This window comes from Protomyctophum parallelum, assembly GCF_964188405.1.
Source record: "Protomyctophum parallelum genome assembly, chromosome: 9".
NCBI lineage: Eukaryota > Metazoa > Chordata > Actinopteri > Myctophiformes > Myctophidae > Protomyctophum > Protomyctophum parallelum.
In genome coordinates, this window is record NC_139706.1 from 1,915,595 (window position 1) to 1,935,854 (window position 20,260).

General features: G+C 41.6%; 1 protein-coding gene across 1 annotated transcript; it reads left to right on the forward strand.

The window, feature by feature from the left end:
- Positions 1–16,737: 16,737 nt before the first annotated feature.
- On the forward strand, positions 16,738–17,757 carry LOC310863944 (kelch domain-containing protein 3-like; the record flags this gene model as incomplete). Its single annotated transcript, XM_083772479.1, has 1 exon — positions 16,738–17,757. The coding sequence occupies one exon, from the start codon at positions 16,738–16,740 to the stop codon at positions 17,755–17,757; it is 1,020 nt and encodes a 339-aa protein (XP_083628605.1).
- Positions 17,758–20,260: the final 2,503 nt, after the last annotated feature.

Genomic DNA, 20,260 nt, shown 5'->3' on the forward strand with positions numbered 1-20,260 from the left:
TGCTTCTTGAAACCATGAATCTTACACTGAACATAAACACTGAACAGAGGCTGCTGCTGCTTCTTGAAACCATGAATCTTACCCTGAACATAAACACTGAACAGAGGCTGCTGCTGCTTCTTGAAACCATGAATCTTACCCTGCACATAAACACTGAACAGAGGCTGCTGCTGCTTCTTGAAACCATGAATCTTACCCTGAACATAAACACTGAACAGAGGCTGCTGCTGCTTCTTGAAACCATGAATCTTACCCTGAACATAAACACTGAACAGAGGCTGCTGCTGCTTCTTGAAACCATGAATCTTACCCTGAACATAAACACTGAACAGAGGCTGCTGCTGCTTCTTGAAACCATGAATCTTACCCTGAACATAAACACTGAACAGAGGCTGCTGCTGCTTCTTGAAACCATGAATCTTACCCTGAACATAAACACTGAACAGAGGCTGCTGCTGCTTCTTGAAACCATGAATCTTACCCTGAACATAAACACTGAACAGAGGCTGCTGCTGCTTCTTGAAACCATGAATCTTACCCTGAACATAAACACTGAACAGAGGCTGCTGCTGCTTCTTGAAACCATGAATCTTACCCTGAACATAAACACTGAACAGAGGCTGCTGCTGCTTCTTGAAACCATGAATCTTACCCTGAACATAAACACTGAACAGAGGCTGCTGCTTCTTGAAACCATGAATCTTACCCTGAACATAAACACTGAACAGAGGCTGCTGCTGCTTCTTGAAACCATGAATCTTACACTGAACATAAACACTGAACAGAGGCTGCTGCTGCTTCTTGAAACCATGAATCTTACCCTGAACATAAACACTGAACAGAGGCTGCTGCTGCTTCTTGAAACCATGAATCTTACCCTGAACATAAACACTGAACAGAGGCTGCTGCTGCTTCTTGAAACCATGAATCTTACCCTGAACATAAACACTGAACAGAGGCTGCTGCTGCTTCTTGAAACCATGAATCTTACCCTGAACATAAACACTGAACAGAGGCTGCTGCTGCTTCTTGAAACCATGAATCTTACCCTGAACATAAACACTGAACAGAGGCTGCTGCTGCTTCTTGAAACCATGAATCTTACCCTGAACATAAACACTGAACAGAGGCTGCTGCTGCTTCTTGAAACCATGAATCTTACCCTGAACATAAACACTGAACAGAGGCTGCTGCTGCTTCTTGAAACCATGAATCTTACCCTGAACATAAACACTGAACAGAGGCTGCTGCTGCTTCTTGAGGGATAATGAATGTACAGTAAACACATTTACAGGTGATGACATTTACTGTCAATGATATATGTCTGACTCTCCATATGAAAAACACTTTATGGGATAACATCAGGTATAATAGCTACAACAACACAATAAGTAGTACCATAATAATATAAAAAGTAACACTACAACCCTGTAGTGGCCCTGTACTGTATATGTTGTTAATTCATGTCAAATTATGTAACTTCCATCCATCCATCCATCCATCCATCCATCCATCCATCCATCCATCTCCAACTGCTTATCCTGATGGTTCAACTTTAACCATCTTGATAGATAACATTTGTATATGATGTGGATTATCCAATATGTAAAATCGATATCTCAGGAATATTAATATATCTTGATAGGACCAGGCGTTTAATCCAACCATAAATCATTAAGATATACTCTTTGACCAGAAGAATGTATCGTGGAACCATTCATTTAGCTGTAGGAAGACACCATGTAACCAGATGTAAAAATGTAATACAGTAGATTTACTCTCAAACCAAAAATCAAAGGCGTTCAAAGTCTTAATTTCCCTAATATATAATTATTAACTTTAATATGATCCAGTATGAAAACCTTTTTGCTTGACTGTTTAAAGTTAGCCTTAGCTAGGATTCTAGGAATATCTTTGTAAGAGTTGCCGAGCGGTCGAGGCTCCAAGAATAGACGCAGTTCAAGAATGTAGATATTTTATATTTATTATATGACGGATTGTCACAGCCCGGGTCTGAGGCAAAACAAAACACTGCTAAAACAACACTGTCCACAATACACTTTCAGAAACCAAAAGTAAGAAATACACACTTGATAACTAAACAAAGACAAAAACAACAAACCAAGAAGTAAAGACACTGAAAACAGGCTATGCCTTCCCTGTAGACCCTGGCAGCTCTCCCTTGGTGTTGTCTCGTTGCTGTCTCAAGCCAACTGAGCAATCTCCCCTCAGCATTTACAGCCTCCCTTATATACCAGGTGAGACCCACCCACAATGCTTACTAGTAATTGGACCATCTACTCAAACAAGGTAAAACACGACCCATGAGATAGACTAACTATACAATTACACATTTCCTTAACCCATTCTGACCGGGCACCCATTTTGTTGTCGGCATCATGTTATGCTTTAGCTATTTAAAAATAGCAGATCTACAAGCTCGTATCGCGCCACCGAGTGGCGCGATACGAGCTTGTAGGTCTGCTATTGTAGGTCTGACATTTTTTTAATCTGATCTCAGGTCAGAGGAGGAGAGCGTTTCCGGGAATCTGTCTGTGGCGTCAGTCAGCCGCGGAGGTGGAGCTTCTTTTCACCTCAAGGACACTTCGAGAGGCAGAGCAGGTCGTCCAATGATCCATGGGTCGGTGGTTCCAACTGTCTACATGTCGAAGTGTCCTTGAGCAAGACACTGAACCCCAAATTGCTCCTGATGTGCTGGTTGGTGCCTTGCATGGCTTCCGCAGCCATCGGTGTATGAATGTGTGTGTGTGTGTGTGTGTGTGTGTGTGTGTGTGTGTGTGTGTGTGTGTGTGTGTGTGTGTGTGTGTGTGTGTGTGTGTGTGTGTGAATGGGTGAATGGGTGAATGTAATGCACAGTCGTCATCCATACAGACCTCCATGTCTGTACGGTAGGTGCTCGTCGTCCAAATAGCAATGAGAATTCAAGACCACAGCGGGAAAAAAGCATCAAAAGTATGAGATTCTACACTATTTCGCTCTTAACCCTTTTAGGCCTGACGTCGAAATAGAAAAAAAGTCTTCTGAAAGAATATATATTCAAAGGTTTGTGCCGCATTTTCACGATTTTTCAAAAATAGCAGACCTACAAGCTCGAAGTGCACCACTCGGTGGCGCGCTATATGAGCTTGTAGATCTGCTATTTTCCAATAGCTATAAAGTAATAACATAATGCTTACAGTTAAAACACAAAAACGGGTTCCCGTCCAGAATGGGCTGAATATGTATACATATTTTTATTTGACTACCTGTAGGCTACTGGCCTGTTTAAAACCACCACAAGAAGAGCATGTATTGATGAGGGGAAGTTCAGGTATGACTCACACTTTGCATAAAATATTCCTATGCAGGAAGGGATGAATAATGATAATGAATAATGAGTGTTAGTGAATGATGCAATCGCCTCAATTGAGTCATATTTATTAGCCTTCTATTATTCTCCTGTTCTACAAGGTTCAGGTTTATTTGTCATAATGTATGAAAATAATGTTGTGCTCAGAGCACTCTCAGGGCTGTATTTTGTGTGTTTTAAGTACCAGGTCTTATTCCCTAACTTGAGTAAACTAAAGACCTGGAGGCGTGATCACTGCTCTTTGGACACTCAGAATAGCCAAATGGCAGTGATCACGCCTCCAGGTCTTTAGTTTACTCAAGTTAGGGAATAAGACCTGGTACTTAAGACACGCAAAATACAGCCCTCAGTCTTACCCACGTTTATCCCCCGCCAAGGCACTGGGGCTCCTTGTGTGTGTGTGTGCTTTGCTTCCATCAGGCCGTGTTGCCATGTCTGCTTATTATAAGCAACCTTTGACTTGTTTTTTTTTCTTCCTGTAAAGTCACTTGCAAATAAATTATTGAACATATTTTGTGCCTTTTTTTATTAAAATGTTTTAAAAAAATATTCAAAATATCTCGATTTATTCTCAATGTGTTTTTAAGTAACAGATGTACGACCTCACGATGTGCCGCTGTGAGCTTGTAGATCAGCTATTGGTTGTTTTCATAGACCTGGTCACTTGTTTCTCTTGCAAAACTGGCAACACAGCAAGAGAAAGAGGAACTTATGCAGACACAAACGCAAAGACCAGGGGCGTCATTTGGGCCTCTAGGGTGTTGCCATGGCAACACCCTAGCGATTAAAAAAAAAAAAAAAAAAAGTCAATGATGCTTTTTTTGTTTTTTTTTTGGTTGTTGGTCAGGCCCTTTTCCTTTTTGCGTGCTCAAATAAACATCCATATGTTGTTTTTTGTACATCTTGTTCTTGTGATATGTGATCAGCGCATTAGTGCATCTGCACATGCAGGCGCAGTGAGATGATCATGACACATCGATCAAAGGCACGTCGCACGTGACGCACGTCACTCACCTACTGACCCCCTCACACAGGTTGTGATCGTGGAGCGGAAGCACAACAAAAACGCGTAAAAAAAAAAAAACAGATAGGCTCATCTTCTCTCTAGCTCTAGCCTCTAGTCAAGACAAAAAAATGAAAAGAAAACAGTTGGCATTAGATGCTTTTTTCAAGAAAAAAGAAAAAAACAAGAACAACTCAAGTTCCCCATCCACAAGTTGCAGTTTCGATGTTGACACTAACAACAACAATGCCGACCACTGCGACCAGACATCAACAACAACGGCAGCAAAACCACCACCGGCACCAACATTAGCGACAAGTTCAAATTCAGAAATAGAACAAGATTCAGATTCAGACGACGATACAGCACCGGATTCAAGTTCAACAACAGTTACAGCGGCGGCGGCAGCTGCTGCTGCTGCGGGGCCAGGGGATGGGGTCACACTCACTGCCTCAACAGAAGGACTAGTGCAAACAGGAGCCGCCACTGACATTAGTAAGTCAAAAAATGACTCTCCTGTGCAACCTCATGTAACAGTGTTTCCAGTCACAAATAAGAGACGCTTTTCTGCAGCATATTACAAGTTGCATGATTGGATTGAGTACTCCGTGACTTCAGACTCAGTCTATTGTTTTGCCTGTCGTCACTTCAGCAACGACACCCTTTTGCCAGGGGAAAAGAGGGGGTGTCGATTTTTCATGGACCAGGGAATGGGATTTAAAACATGGACAAACATGAAAACCAAATTTCAAGACCATGTGGATGGTAGGAGACACAGAGGGGCAGTGCTGGCGTGGAATAATTACAGGGCTGTTTGCGCAGGCCAGAGGGAATCTGTTGCTTCTCAAATTGTCACTAACAGAACGGCGGAGGTACAAGAAAACAGGGCTCATGTTAAAACCTTGTTTAAGGCTACAGCGTTACTTGGACGCCAGGGACTGCCTTTTCGTGGGCACAATGAAAAGGAGAGCTCTACCAATAGAGGAAACTTCCTTGAGTTTGTTGATACCCTTGCAGGAGTTGCAGCTGAATCTGATGTGGCTCTGAAGTCTAAGGAAAAGAAATATGGCTATTATACTTCCCCTGAAAGTCAAAATGACATGATTCAAGTGATTGGGGATAGAATCAAAAATACAATAACCAAGGAGGTAAAGGAGGCACAATATTTTTCCATATTAGTTGATGAAACGAAAGACGTCTCAAAAAAAGAACAACTTGCAATTCTCTTGAGATATGTGCATAATGGCATTGTTAATGAACGTGCTATAGGCACCTTCTATATGAAGGACCTCTGTGCTGAGTCGCTGGCTACATTCATTTGTGAAGAAATATCTAGAGCTAGTTTGAACATGCAGTTATGTATTGGCCAGTGTTATGATGGAGCCAGTGTAATGCGTGGGTGCATGAACGGTGTCCAGGCGAAGATCAAAGAAAAAGTTCCTCATGCCGTGTATATCCATTGTTACGCACATCGACTGAACCTTGTTCTTGTTGATACCATTCGGGACATTCCAGAGGTGTCCGAATTTTTCAACATTGTGCGGCAAATGTATACCTTCATTGCAAATAGCAACACCCGACACCAGCTTTTTATGGACGCTCAAACTCACCTGAAGCAGAAGGTCCTACAACTGGAGCGCTCAAGTGACACCCGCTGGTTATATTGGTACAGAGCAGTTAATAAAATTAAGCTTCGATATGAGGCCATACTGGCTACACTGGATGCAACTGTACAATCCCACCGTGATGGGTCGGCTGAGGCTCTAGGATTAAAAACGCATATGGAGACGTTTACCTTCATTGTGCAACTTCATGCCATAGACAAGATTCTGGGCGTCACACATACACTATCAGAGCAGCTTCAAGAACGTGGCATTGCCATAAACAAAGCTACTGGTCTCATCCGCAGCGTCAAACAACAGCTAGAGAGGAACAGATCACAAAGCGAATGGGAGTCTACAGTAAAAAAAGCCAAAGCATTTGCTGCTACAGTTGATGTGCCCGTGGATCATGTGGATGCAGGCAGCACCCCACTCGCCCGTCCTACGAGGGTACGCACAGTGTCAAAACTGCTTGCTGGGTTTGTGACAGAGGCCAGCAGTGGACAAAGAGAGCCAGAGAATGATGACATGCATAGGAGGCTCTATTTTGAAATTATAGATCGATTTATTTCAGAGTTTACTCGCAGATTTACACAGAATGAGGCCCTTCTGCAGTCAATAGAGGCATTCGATTCAAGCAGCCCCAAATTTCTGGATGCCGACATGATTGACGACTTTGCAAGTCTGTATGACATCCATGTTGACCGCACCTTGCTCCCATCTCAATGTTACACAGCACAAGGATATTTAACGCAAAAGGATGGCAGCATCTTGTCAGCCCTTGAAAAGTTAGATGCTCTGCCAACTGGCTTCTCTGAAATTAGAAAAGTTTTCCGGATTGCAGCCACTTTACCTGTAACAACAGCATCCAATGAGAGATTTTTCTCTGTATTGAAAAGAGTCAAAGATTATCTCCGGACTACGATGGGCGACGAAAGGCTTACACACCTGATGTTAATGGCAGTGGAGCCAGTTTTGGTCAAATCGCTCAACTTAGATGACCTGGTCACAGACTTTGCTAAACTACGACCCCGTCGTTTTCCCCTCATGGACTGAGTCTCAGCTGCTGCCTGCTGGTATCAAAGGTAAGAATCATTTGTATTTGTTTAATTTATTCTGCTAGCCTGCATGCATGTATCGCTGTTGATTGTTTACTTAATGATTTAATCCAATGAGTGGGACTACAGGCTTCTAATACTGCTCAGTATTGTGTTTTGTGGAATTCAGCACCTTGGATAGCAACGCTATCTGTTGTGATTAGACAGATGTGCGCTGCGAGCCTGTGGTGCCTCAGTCAGACAGCAGATAAAAACGGGGACAGACTGACTGACCGACTGACTGGCTGGTTGCTTTTCGTGGTTGTAATAGGAACTTTCTTCTCTTCCCTTTTCCATTCTTCCTTATTAATCCACAGACAGAGTCTGACAGACTCGAGCAATGATGGAAGAGGAAGAGACAGTGACAGACAGCGAGAGAGAGAGAAAGAGAGAGAAAAAGAGACTCTTGAAGGAGCGCCCAAGAGCTACAATTTATAAATGCCATAAACGTTATCTGCGGTGCCTCCTTGGTTTATTGATTGACATTAACATATATTGTATGGCTTAATAAATACATTTATTTTGAAAACAGACAGTAGCCTGGCCTTGGTGTGTTGTTGTTTAGTCTTTCAATTAATTATTTCATTAAGTTCACTCTCATTCATCCTAGCGCATTATTACTGTGCTGTTTATTGTTTGTTTTGGGGTCAGGTCAGGTCTCTCTATATTAAATAGGTTTGCTGTTTTGAAGTATGTTGGCACACATTCACAATGAAGTAAAGTATAGTTAAGCTCAATAATGGTTGTTGGTCAGGAGTGCCCTTTTCCTTTTTGCGTGCTTAAATAAACATCCATATTTTGAAAAGGCTTATGTTGTCTCAAGCCCTTTGCGCACATTGACACGTTACAATTTAGCCTTTAGACCCGCAAGAAACTGCAAAAAAGTAAGAAAAAACCCGATAAAAACCCGAAAAAATGGTCCGGCCATAGACGTCGAAGTTTCGTGTCTGACTAATAATTATTATTAAGTATTGGTTGCGGATTTCAACCTGTGTTTCTGCCATTGCATGGCAGGCACCCAGAATTAAGTATTGGTTGCGGATTTCAACCTGTGTTTCTGCCATTGCATGGCAGGCACCCAGAACAAAACCCCACCCACGTTGCAGGCCTGTTTAGTTTATCCAGAAGATGGCGTCCTTGGCGAGGGATAGTTACTCACAGTTCAGGAGACTTCTTTCTCTATTACTTTCCAATACTTTCCAGCATGAAAAACGGAATGCTCCGATGACGAGTCAAGTCTCCAGACCTTGCTCCAGTGTCTCTACAGGATTGAATAAGTCTCTGAAATCCATCACCTAATGTGAGGACGGTAGGACCCCTCACTCGCTCCTCTGAAACAGCCGCTTGCTGGTTTAGCAACACTGCTGCACCGGCTCGCTGTGGCTAACTCGCCGGCCACGCTGAATACACTGTGCGTCAGTCTGGAACAAGGCAGCTAGTTTAGCTAACTAGCTACAAACTCACTCACTGTAGAATAGTTCAGTACGATCTGTCCGATGAATACTGGCACTCCACAGTTCACTCCTACAGTCCTCTCAGCGATGTGTCACACACTGAATACTAGGCTTGTCCAGAACAGTTTGTCACGTTTCTTTCAATGATACTACTTTTCATTCATAAAATTGCTCGGTCACTCTCCTCTGCCATCTCACATCACCCCACAAAGAATACTGTTTCCTTTCTAAAACTTCCGGTCACATGACTCTCTCCTGACACTCTGATTGGCTCTCCCTCTTCTTCTACAGCAGCATAACAGTTGTAAATTAAATAGATCACAGAACTACTACAAAATAAAACATTGACGATTCCTCTTGAGTCTGGCTCCATTGAAAGGAAGTCTATACACACAAGATCCAGGGGTCCATTGCTGACTATCTGATGCAAAGGAGCAGCTTTGTGTGCAGGGGCTTTCCTCAGAATGCACTCTCCGCAGTTCTTGACATACTGCTCAACGCTGGCAGCCATCTTCGGCCAGTAGAAGCGGCTTCTTATCATGTCCGTAGTCCTTTCTCCTCCCAAGTGACCGAGGTCGTCATGAAGGGACTTTAACACTACTGATCTGAACTCAGCTGGCAGCACAAGCTGATGACTCTGCTCTCCGGACTGGCTTTGGCTCAAGCGGTGTAGTAACCCGTCCTCCATCATCAACTTTCCCATTTGTCTTTTCATGGCCGAGATCTCAGGATTAGACTCTACATCGTCTGGCCACTTCCCTTGCTTCAACGCATTGATGGTCAGCCCTATGACTGGATCTTGGCCTTGAGCAAGGATCAATTGTCTGGACAACTGGCCCAGTGTGTTCAGCTGCACCCTTGTAGGGAAGGCATACACGTCTGGCACACACTCAGGGGATGCTCCAAGTTGTTCGACATAACTTGGAGAGGCTTGAGGGGATCCAAGGACACCAACCTGCTGGCATATGGACTTGACGCCAGACTGGGATATACTTTTCCAGTCTGTATCCTCCTCTCTTGGTTCCAGTCTTGACAACAGATCAGCGTCAATGTTGTTTCTGCCAGGTCGGTAGATAACGTCAAAGTTGTAGACTGACAAATCCGACAACCAACGATGTCCATGGGCATTTAACTTGGCCGTTGTAAGGACGTATGTCAGCGGATTGTTGTCAGTGCGGACTGTGAAGCGGGCTCCATACAGATAGTCGTGGAACTTCTCCACAATAGCCCACTTCAATGACAAGAACTCTAACTGATGTATGGGGTAGTTTCTTTCGGACGGGCTCAGTTTTCGGCTGGCGAAAGCCACTGGCCTCAGACCTACTGAGTAGTCTTGATATAGGACTGCGCCAAGCCCTGCAAGACTGGCATCCACATGCAACATGTAGGGTTTTCTGGGGTCAGCGAAAGCCAGAACTGGAGCATCCGTGAGACAGTGTTTGATGTTTTCAAAGGCATCTGTGCACTCTTGATCCCACCTCTCTCCGAATGGTTCGCGCTCATCCAGGTAGACTTCACTTTTCCCTTTCTTTGGTTTCCTCCCCTTCTGTGTGGGAGCATATCCCTTAGTCAGCTCCGTTAGGGGACGGACGATGGCGGAGTAGTTGTAGACAAACCGGCGGTAATACCCACAGAAACCCAGAAATTATCTTAGAGTCTTCAGGTTTGTGGGCTGGGGCCAGGTTGCAACATCCTCTACCTTGCTGGGATCTGTAGCGACACCATCGGCTGACACGATATGACCCACATACTTGACTTTTGTCTGACAGAAGATGCATTTGTCCATGGAAATCTTGAGCCCAACTTCTCTGAGTCGGTCTAAGACTTTCAGGAGCCTGGACTCCAGCGTCTTTCCAAAAATAATCAAATCATCAAGATAAACTAGGACTTGGAGGAGGTTCATATCTCCGACTGCCTTTTCCATTAATCTTTGGAAAGTCGCAGGTGCTCCGGTAATCCCTTGGGGCATTCTCTCGAACTCATAAAAGCCCAGAGGACATATGAAGGCCGTTTTTTCCTTGTCCTCCTTCATGGCGATTTGGTAGTAGCCACTCCTTAAATCTAAGACAGAGAACCATTTACTGCCGGTTAAACAGTCCAGAGCCTCGTCGATCCGGGGAGTGGTGTACTGATCAGGGATTGTGCGACTATTGAGTGTGCGGTAGTCGATGCACATGCATACTGCTCCACTTTTCTTCCTGACCACTACGATCGGGGAAGCATATGGACTTCTGGATTCCTTGATGATGCCTGTAGCCAATAGCTTCTGTATGTGACTCCTCACATCATCGATATCCGCAGGAGCAAGGCGTCTGGAGCGCTCACGGAAAGGTCGCTCATCTGCCAGGCGAATAGTATGCTCCACATTTTTTGCTAGTCCAACATCTAGTTCATGTAGAGAGAATACTTCTGCTCTCTCAGACAGTTTCTGTCTCAGTCTTGCTTTCCACTCTTCAGGAGCAGGAGAGTCCCCAAAGTTGAGCAAACTGATGTCAAATTCTTCAGAGGCTGTTGCTTTGACAGTGTGTTGACTACATCTGTGGTATGGCTGTGTCTTTGAGTGATTCATTCTGGAGGATTACTGTGAACTTGTTGACATCAACTGCATGGCTTGGAATTACTATGGGCTGCAACAGCACACCTGCAGGAAGGGGACTGACGGTGGAAGCTTCAACCATCAGGATTTCATCCGGTAGTGTGTCATTGGTCTCAACTTTACAAATGGCTTGACAGCTGCGTCCAGCAGGTATTATCAAAGGACCAGGACGGTGCATACGCATCGAAAATGCTGGGACGGTGCATACGGCACAAAGTAACCACAGTATACCGCTAATCAACAAATTACATACATATACATAGAGGCAGTTCCTTTAATCCACCCGGCACTGGTATAACTATATCTGGTATAACTAGCTCTCAATGATGACGTAATAAAGATGTGGATTAAAGGACAGAGTGTAATTGGTTTTCAATGGTGACGTAATGACGATATGTTTTAGTGTTGGGAGGATTAAAGGTAATGCTCCTATACTTGACTTCAATCCTAAAAAGATCAAGGTGGATAAGAATGTAGAGAGAGAAATGATAAGATTATGTCAATCACCTTTAGAAAATCCAGCTATAGGCCTACTGAAGATACTTCAATTCCCATTAAATAATTCATTAAAAATTGGATTGTTGAACGTCAGAGGTTATTTAGCACATTTAGAAGATATAAACTCAGATTCCCAACTCGAAATGTTGGATCTAATAGCTTTTACTGAAACACACTTAAAGAAACATAATAACCTTACTTTTAAATTAAGAAAAATGAACATGAATTACAATACATTCAGGAATGACAGAGAATATGATACAGGTGGGGGAGTGATGTTTGTTATAAAAGAAGGTATTTCCATTAAAATAATACAAAATTAAATCAGGATATTAGAAAGAGTAGAACATGTATGCATGCATGTAAAAGATAAAGATCTATATATCATTCTTATGTACAGATCACCTAAAACAGACCTTTCGAAATTAAAAACATTTCTCGAAAACTTGATAAAGTATCTATCCTCTTCGACTTCCATTATGATACTAGGAGATTGAAATGATGACCAGTAAGATGAAAGTATAAAGACCTTCATGTCCAGATTAAGCTTTAAACAATTAATCACAAATCCAACTACAGATTACGGAAGTATTTTAGATCATGTATATTTTAACAAATGTGAAAGTATTATTACAGAAGTTAGAGACACCTATTACTCTGATCATGATTTAGTATTAATATCACTATAGTCCAAGATTAATTGACAATGAATTTACAATAAATAATTAAATAATTATACTGTATACGTGATAACATATTTTATTTCCGTTTATATACCTTTTTTATTCATCGGATATCGGTGATCTATTTTTCTTTGAGAAACTAAAAAGGGATCCAGAATAGTTCTAAATCGATAAAACTGTATTTCTTTTATAGATAGAAACTTGTACCATACTTAATAATACTACTTTTTTACATGCATAAAGAAACATAATAACCTTACTTTTAAATTAAGAAAAATGAACATGAATTACAATACATTCAGGAATGACAGAGAATATGATGTAGGTAGCAAAGAGTTAAACCTAATAATTCAACATTTCAAACGTTCCTTCACAGAGAAGTATGCACTCGACAGAGTGCAGTTCTAGTTAAAGAGTTATTTTCACCTCCTTTCATTTTGCTGTAACTAATTTTCAATCCCATTTCCCCTACCCTGCAGACATGTCAGGACAAACAACATGCAGGCCATTGCCTTTTACCTTAGCATGGGATTTGAGGAGTATCAGGACGTGAGGGGCTATTATGACGGACAGGATGCCAAGCTGTTCATCAAAAGGAAACTGAAAAAATAGGTAGCTTGAAAAACAAATTATTCTCATATAGTATTGTATGAATTTATGGTTATATCATTGTGCGCTTGTAGATCAGCTATTTTTGCACAGTATATTGGAATGGTCTACTCTGGCAATGTTCCATGACTTGAGTTCATGAGCCATATCATATGCTGCAAATTTCAGGCAACAATATTCATTAAACGAAGATAAACTATGCAGGATACAAACTCAGTTTAAACGTTAACGCCAGTGAAAAGATTACACACGTATTTTTTTTTTTTTTCCCCTCCGATGCATCAATTGGCTGTTGCTAAGAAACCTATCAGTCCCAGGTTTGTCTATTAACCTTCAATCATTGGATGTTATTCCAAGTAGACTTATTGGTTCTTCATCTCTTCTAAATGGGAATGTGTTTATTTCAGCTCAGAATCTATAACGGATTAAATGGGTGTGTAAAATGTGTCACTGCAAATATAGACGTTGCCACAGGCTGTGGCACACCGCTATAATTAACCTGCCGTTCATTCGATCAGCTGCACACCTTCGAAATGTTCAAAAGCACACTCAAAACTCACCTTTTCAAACTGGCTTTCCCTACATAACCCCCCCCCCCCCACACACACACACACACACACACACGCACACACACACACCCTTCTTGTTTGCCCCTCTTTTGATTTTTATTTTTATTTATTTTTATTCCTAGTTTTTAACCTTTTAAACCTTTTAATTTGTTTTCTAATAAATATGTCTGTATTTCTTTCTGTAAAGCGACTTTGGGTACCTAGAAAAGCGCTATATAAATCGTATATATTATTATTATTATTATTATTATGTATTGTTTTTACATCAGTGTACTATAAGGTCAGCCGTATGCAGCCTGCCATGATGTTTTTACCTACTGTATATTTTTACCTGAAAGAATAAACCAAATTCTGTCTAGGTTTTCATCCCCCTTATATGTAGAATGTTATAAAAAACCTTGAGTCATTGCAGTGAATGATTGAAGTCAACATGTCCTGGGTTTTTTTCTGTTAGGTTGAGACCTTCGCTGGTGTCTACAAAAAGCACACAGGCAAAGATGTCGTCTTCAAATTCGAAGAAGCTGATCTGTAAAGATTCAATGCGATTGAGCCGTGTTTGATTTGTGTTTTTGGTCAATGCCTGCGGGCATGCTATGTGTCTAGTTGAAGACGGAAGATTACAGAATAAATTTGTTTACTGTGTCATTGTTTTTTTTTTATATATGCGTTTGGTTGAATACAGATGTTTTCTGTTGCAAATATAAATATTTCAGTTGATGTAAAGAAAGTAGGGTTGAACCCTCAGATATTGTGAGACTGCTGGGTAAAGCAAATTATATGAATCTGTCAATCTTCTAATGCTAAAATAATGCTTAGGGTTAACCTTAACCCTATTATTCCAGGTTGTTATGTTTTAACTGTACGTATGGAACCAAATGTACCCTTGCAGTTCGGTTTGTACACTTTAGTTACATACAAGGGTCTGCACCCATGGTGGTCCCTGGACTAGATGTGGAATTAGTAATTAAGACTAAGAGTAACATGTTGAGTTAAATTTACAGAAGGACCTGCAGTATTAACAAATGAACAGCAGGTGGAGCCTGAGTGTTTTATATTGGAAATGGGTAAAGTAATGTAATGTTACATTTCTTTAGTGTTGCAGCCACTCTATTGCCCAGCAATGTGTGTCCCTGGCTCATGGCTGGGTCCCTGGGTCTATCAGAGCACGGAAATAGCATATTTTCCACCACCAAGTGTCAATGTTGTGCAACATACATACAGTACAGATCTGTGTTGATCACATGAGATAGAGATAGTAGTATAGTATGTTTGCGTGATGTATGGACCAAATCTGTAGGAGAAATATAAGAGAGGTTCAGAATTGGCATCCAGGTAATGTGTGTGCACAGTTTGGCAGCCAGTGACTGGGCCAACGGTGCCGGAGATTAGCTGCACACGGACGGACGGACGGGACGGACAGGGTGCAAAACTAACATACTCTCTCCCCATGCCTTTGGCCTGGTGGAGACAAAGATGATGATGGCTTTCCTGGTCCTACTAACTTCAACTTAAGAAAAGAGAAAATGAACTAACTAGAAAAAGCCTAGGAAGGAAATCGTTGCCATTCCAACATCAACCGACATCACAAAACACCATTAAGCACATAAGCAAGGGATGTGCTCATGCTTTTGAATGGGGAAAGATTAAGAATTTAAATTCAGAAGTATATTCAATGTTGCTCACAATTGCACAGATTGAGCATCATGGGTCAAATACTTTTACTTTAGGCTGTGTCTGTATGAAATAATTCTGTGTGAATGAATGAATTACATACCCTGCTATCACTGACAAAAAACAATTTAACCACCTCAACTACATAGCCTAGTACAGTGGTTTTCAACCCTTTTCATATCAAGGCCCATTATTTATTCAGCTGCATAACCACCACGGTCCACCGTTTGATGAGACTTTGCCTCTCGGGCCCAAAACTAAGAATATTTTGTTGTTGTTGGATAAGATTTTGTCCACAATTCCATGCTGTATTGATGTGGTACCATATAGGAGAGAGATAACAGGCAAACGATCAAAATAACAATTCTTATAAATTCTCTAGCCAAATTGTGTAGATTTCTTGTAAATTAAGTAATGCAGATGGTTTAACAATAATGTAACTCTTGAGTTACATTATACGCTCTCAAGAGTTAAACGATGCAATAAGGTTCTTGGCTACCAACTCTCCATCATTTAGCTGGGGACCACCTGGAACACCCTCAAGGACCAATGGTTGAAAACCACTGACAGGGCCTACAGTATATCCTATGAACTGTAGCTTAGATGGTTTTATCGGTGACGTGTTGGACATACTGTATGCATTTAGATGGAGAGAGAGGTCCTTTGACGAATGACTGAGTGAGCTTCAGTTCTTGAGCAAAGTTGTTTGATATCTCTCAGTACTGACTGTATAGTCTACTTGAATAATATGATGTCTTTGGCTCTGCGCACAGTCTGATGTTTTCCTGTATGCTGGGGCTGATTTGCAATGTTTAACAGGTGTATTATGGTCTATACTAGGCTACTCTATAGTGTTTCATAAATGTATTACAAAATTGCTGTAGGCCAATGAAGTGGAGGAACTTCCCAGATCACCTATATAATAATAATAATAATAATAATAATAGCTCAGATTTATATAGCGCTTTTCTAAATACCCAAAGCGCTTTACATGGGAACACCAGGAACAGACTTTATTAAGTCCAAGATCAAAGCTAAAACATAACAGATACAGGGTTAAAAGGATAAAAAGATAAACGAGACCTCAACTGATTCTCAACATTGGGTCCAGGCTATGAAGGCCTAATGCATAATGAAGGAAGCAAAACCCGTAAGGGATACATTCTGAAAAGTTGTTGCTATGGTGATCAATCTGCCTTAATAGGGAGATGAACAGGCACCAGCCTCCCTTGGCTTTGTAACGTTGTGTGACCTTTTTGTGAGGCTGACATCATCAGTGACATCCTCAGTGTGTGTAAAGAGTGGTGTCTGTCAGTGCATGTCATCATCAATGTTAAACAACAGTAGCATATATAATTGCCACTAAACAGCAAATTACAAAAGATAGTCAAATGTTCTTTAACCTTTTAGTGTTGTTTGTGGTTTTCCTGCTATCCCGATTTGAGATTCTTAAGTAAGGCCTTCTGCCACCCATGTGTCATTAAAGTCTGCTTTTGGTTTATGACAGCTTAGTGTGCACTTAAGGACTGAATACTTTTTCACTGCAAGAAAGACTTGACCAACACAGTGGTGCTGGTGTGTGAGACATGTTGTGCTGGACTGTGCATCTGAAAGGACCTCAACTGCATTCCTGCGTTGGTGCTGCCGTGACAGTGGGATGCAAGGTGTACTCCATTGGAGGATATCGCTTTAGCATGCTCCAGGAGATTGATGTCAATGTCTTCAACACTGTGTCCTTACGATGGAAGAAGTTATTGACAACGGGCGAGGTTCCCACTGGACCCCATTGGCACACAGCTGTACTGATAGAACATATCATCTACATGTACGGGGGTTACCCTAGAAATAAAAATAATCTTTATGCATTCGATGTCGACACCCACAAATGGTTCAATGATTTCAATCCTGTGATTTCCGGCACTGTACCAGAGGATAGAGAGAACCACTCAGCCTGTGTATTGGGGAAGCTCATGTATATCTATGGAGGACATACCCAAGACACTGGCACAAGTAATGACATCTACAAGTTGGACACCATCACAATGGTCTGGTCTCTAATTAACACCAGGGGCACTCCAGCCCTTCCTTCAACACGGCACACTGCCACCATGATTGGGACAAAGATGTTTGTATGTGGGGGAGACCACGGCCAGTGCCACCCCTTCAGAGTGTTTGATACAGAGACCAACCACTGGCTGAGCATACCCACACAGCATCCAGAAGTATGCAGAACCTATCATTCAGCTTTTGCCTACAATGGAGAGTTATACATATTTGGTGGCAAAGCACCAGATGTGGATTGGTGCGATTCCATGTGTAAGTTCAGTCCAAAGACCTTGTCCTGGAAGGCGGTTGAGCCCTCCTGCAAAGGTCCGTGTCATATATGGGCTATAATGGGCTGTTCCACGGTGGGAGATTGTGCCATCTTCTTTGGAGGAGGTAACACAAAAGATGACCTGTATATCTTAGATCTAAGTCCTAGTCTGAAGACGTTATGCAAGCTAACAGTTATTATGTATGGTCTGGAGCAGTCGGAACTCCCACATGACATCAGATGGGAACTGGCAGCCATGGCTGTAAACAGGAACAGACACACACCCTCCTGAGGCCTCCTCCCCCGCAAAAAAGAAGAAAAAATGGGGTGGGGGCACGGTTTGTTTGTTTGTTTGTTTATTTTCACATACAAAAAGTTAAAAACATTTCAGAAATGATCATGGTCAAATAAAAAGAATGTGAAGGAGAAAGCCTAAAAACCCTCCAGGGGCTTGCAAGTGGCTTCTCCAGGCATGTTTAAACATTCATAGTTGATTTTGTTTGTTTAAAGAAAAAAAAAATCATATTGAACATGCAGATCTTAAACATTAGAATACAGATAAAATACAGGTTAATTTAGCAGACCGTATGTCTCTGTCGCCTCACAGCTATAGAGCGTCGCAGTCCCTCCCCGTTTCAGAACGACGAGTGGCCCAGGAAATGAAATGCCATGCATTTCTCCCATAGGATTTTCTTTAAGTATTCATTTAAAGACAGTTACGTCGCGGACAAAGCCAACTCGGATCGTGACAAATCATGACAATGAACACAATATTTTGGGCCGATCAAATCATTAGAAAGAAGAAAATAAAGGCAGGAGACAACACTATTTGTTTTGTTTTTCTTCTTATAAATTATTTGATCGGCCCAAAACATTGTGTTCATTGTCATGATTTGTCACGATCCGAGTTGGCTTTGTCCGTGGCGTAACCGTCTTTAAATAAATACTTAAAGAAAATCCTATGGGAGAAATGTATTGCATTTCATTTCCTGGGCCACTCGTCGTTCTGAAAAGGGGAGGGACTGCGGCGCTCTATAAAGGTGCCGGATTTGAGGCAACAAATCCTAAGTACTAGAAATTAGAATTACCGGTACTCAAGTATTGTACCTCAAAATTGTACTTAAAGGGGAAAACCACCCATTTTCAACATGTTACTATGACGTTAATATAACTTAGAGCTGTGTTTCCTAGAACTGGAGGCCTGAAAAAAATCATTAACATGTTAATGATATTTTTTCAGACCTACAGAATGGGGGGGACTTTTTTATTATTTCAACACAACAGTTCTAAGGTATATTAATAGGGTGACCAGATCCAAACTGTTCATCTGAGGGACAGAAGTATCGCTTGTGCATGGGACAAGTGGGATGGGGGTCCCCCCATCCCACTTGTCCCCCCCCGTCCCACTTGTCCCACACAAGCGATACTGGAGCACCGGGTTAGCAACTTACTACTTGAGTTGCTATTCATGCCTTGATGTCATATTTGACCATAGGCCTATTGGCTATCATTTATAAACCCCTCCGATGGCTCACATTTTGTGTTAAAATCATGCTTTATTTGTATTCTATTTTAACACATCTTGCAGGAAGAGACAATGAGAGAGCTTTACAACAGAAGGCCAACTATTAGGGGACTAACTATTAGGGCATTTGAACACTGATGCAATTGCCTGCCAGTCACAATGTGGGACAGGATCTCATATGTGTGGGACGCCTGAAAAGTCTAGGAAATGAGGGACTGTCCCACGCAAAGAGGGACATCTGGTCACCCATTTTACTATGTCATTAATATAATATGAATGACATAGTAAAATGTTGAACATGAGTGGAATGCCCCTTTAAGTAAATGCACTTTGTTACTTGACACCACTGGTATCATGCATCTTATTTCAAACTGCCATGTTGATATAGGATGTCTTTCTGTGTCTTTATGTCTCTATCTCTCTGCCATGTTGATATCAGATGTCTTTCTGTGTCTTTATTTCTCTATCTCTCTGCCATGTTGATATCGGATGTTTTTCTGTTTCTTTATGTCTCTATCTCTCTGCCATGTTGATATCGGATGTCTTTCTGTTTCTTTATGTCTCTATCTCTCTGCCATGTTGATATCAGATGTCTTTCTGTGTCTTTATTTCTCTATCTCTCTGCCATGTTGATATCGGATGTTTTTCTGTTTCTTTATTTCTCCATCTCTTTCGACCATGATGGAGCTTGTACAACAAAGGATTTACCTACTTCTTTACACATGTAAAGCTGTGATGTGACAATAAAGTTCAGTTGTTGATCTCATTCAGGGATCTCTCTCTCTCTCTCTCTCTCTCTCTCTCTCTCTCTCTCTCTGAGTGATAAGCACAGCACTCCAGCAGAGGGAAACATTGGACCTTGCAATTTGAACTGGAACGGTCAAACATTATAGCCCAGTCATATTTTAATAATGGTCAGACATTATAGCACAGTCATATTTGAATAATTATTGTATTTGAAATTTCACTAGAGGACAAGCCCATTGAGTTGCAGCAACTTATATTAATTATTATGAATTATTATTATTGTTATTTGTAAATTGTGCATTTATATAGCGCCTTTATCCAAGGCGCTTTACATAGATTGTGCATTACATTCACCCATTGACACATTCACCCATTGACATTCACACACCGATGGCGACAGAAACCATGTAAGGCACCAAGCAGCCCATCAGGAGAAATTATGGGTTCAGACTTCAGAGTCTTGCTCAAGGACACTTCGACACTAACTCTGGGGGAGCCCGGGTTCAAACTGGAAACCTTGCGG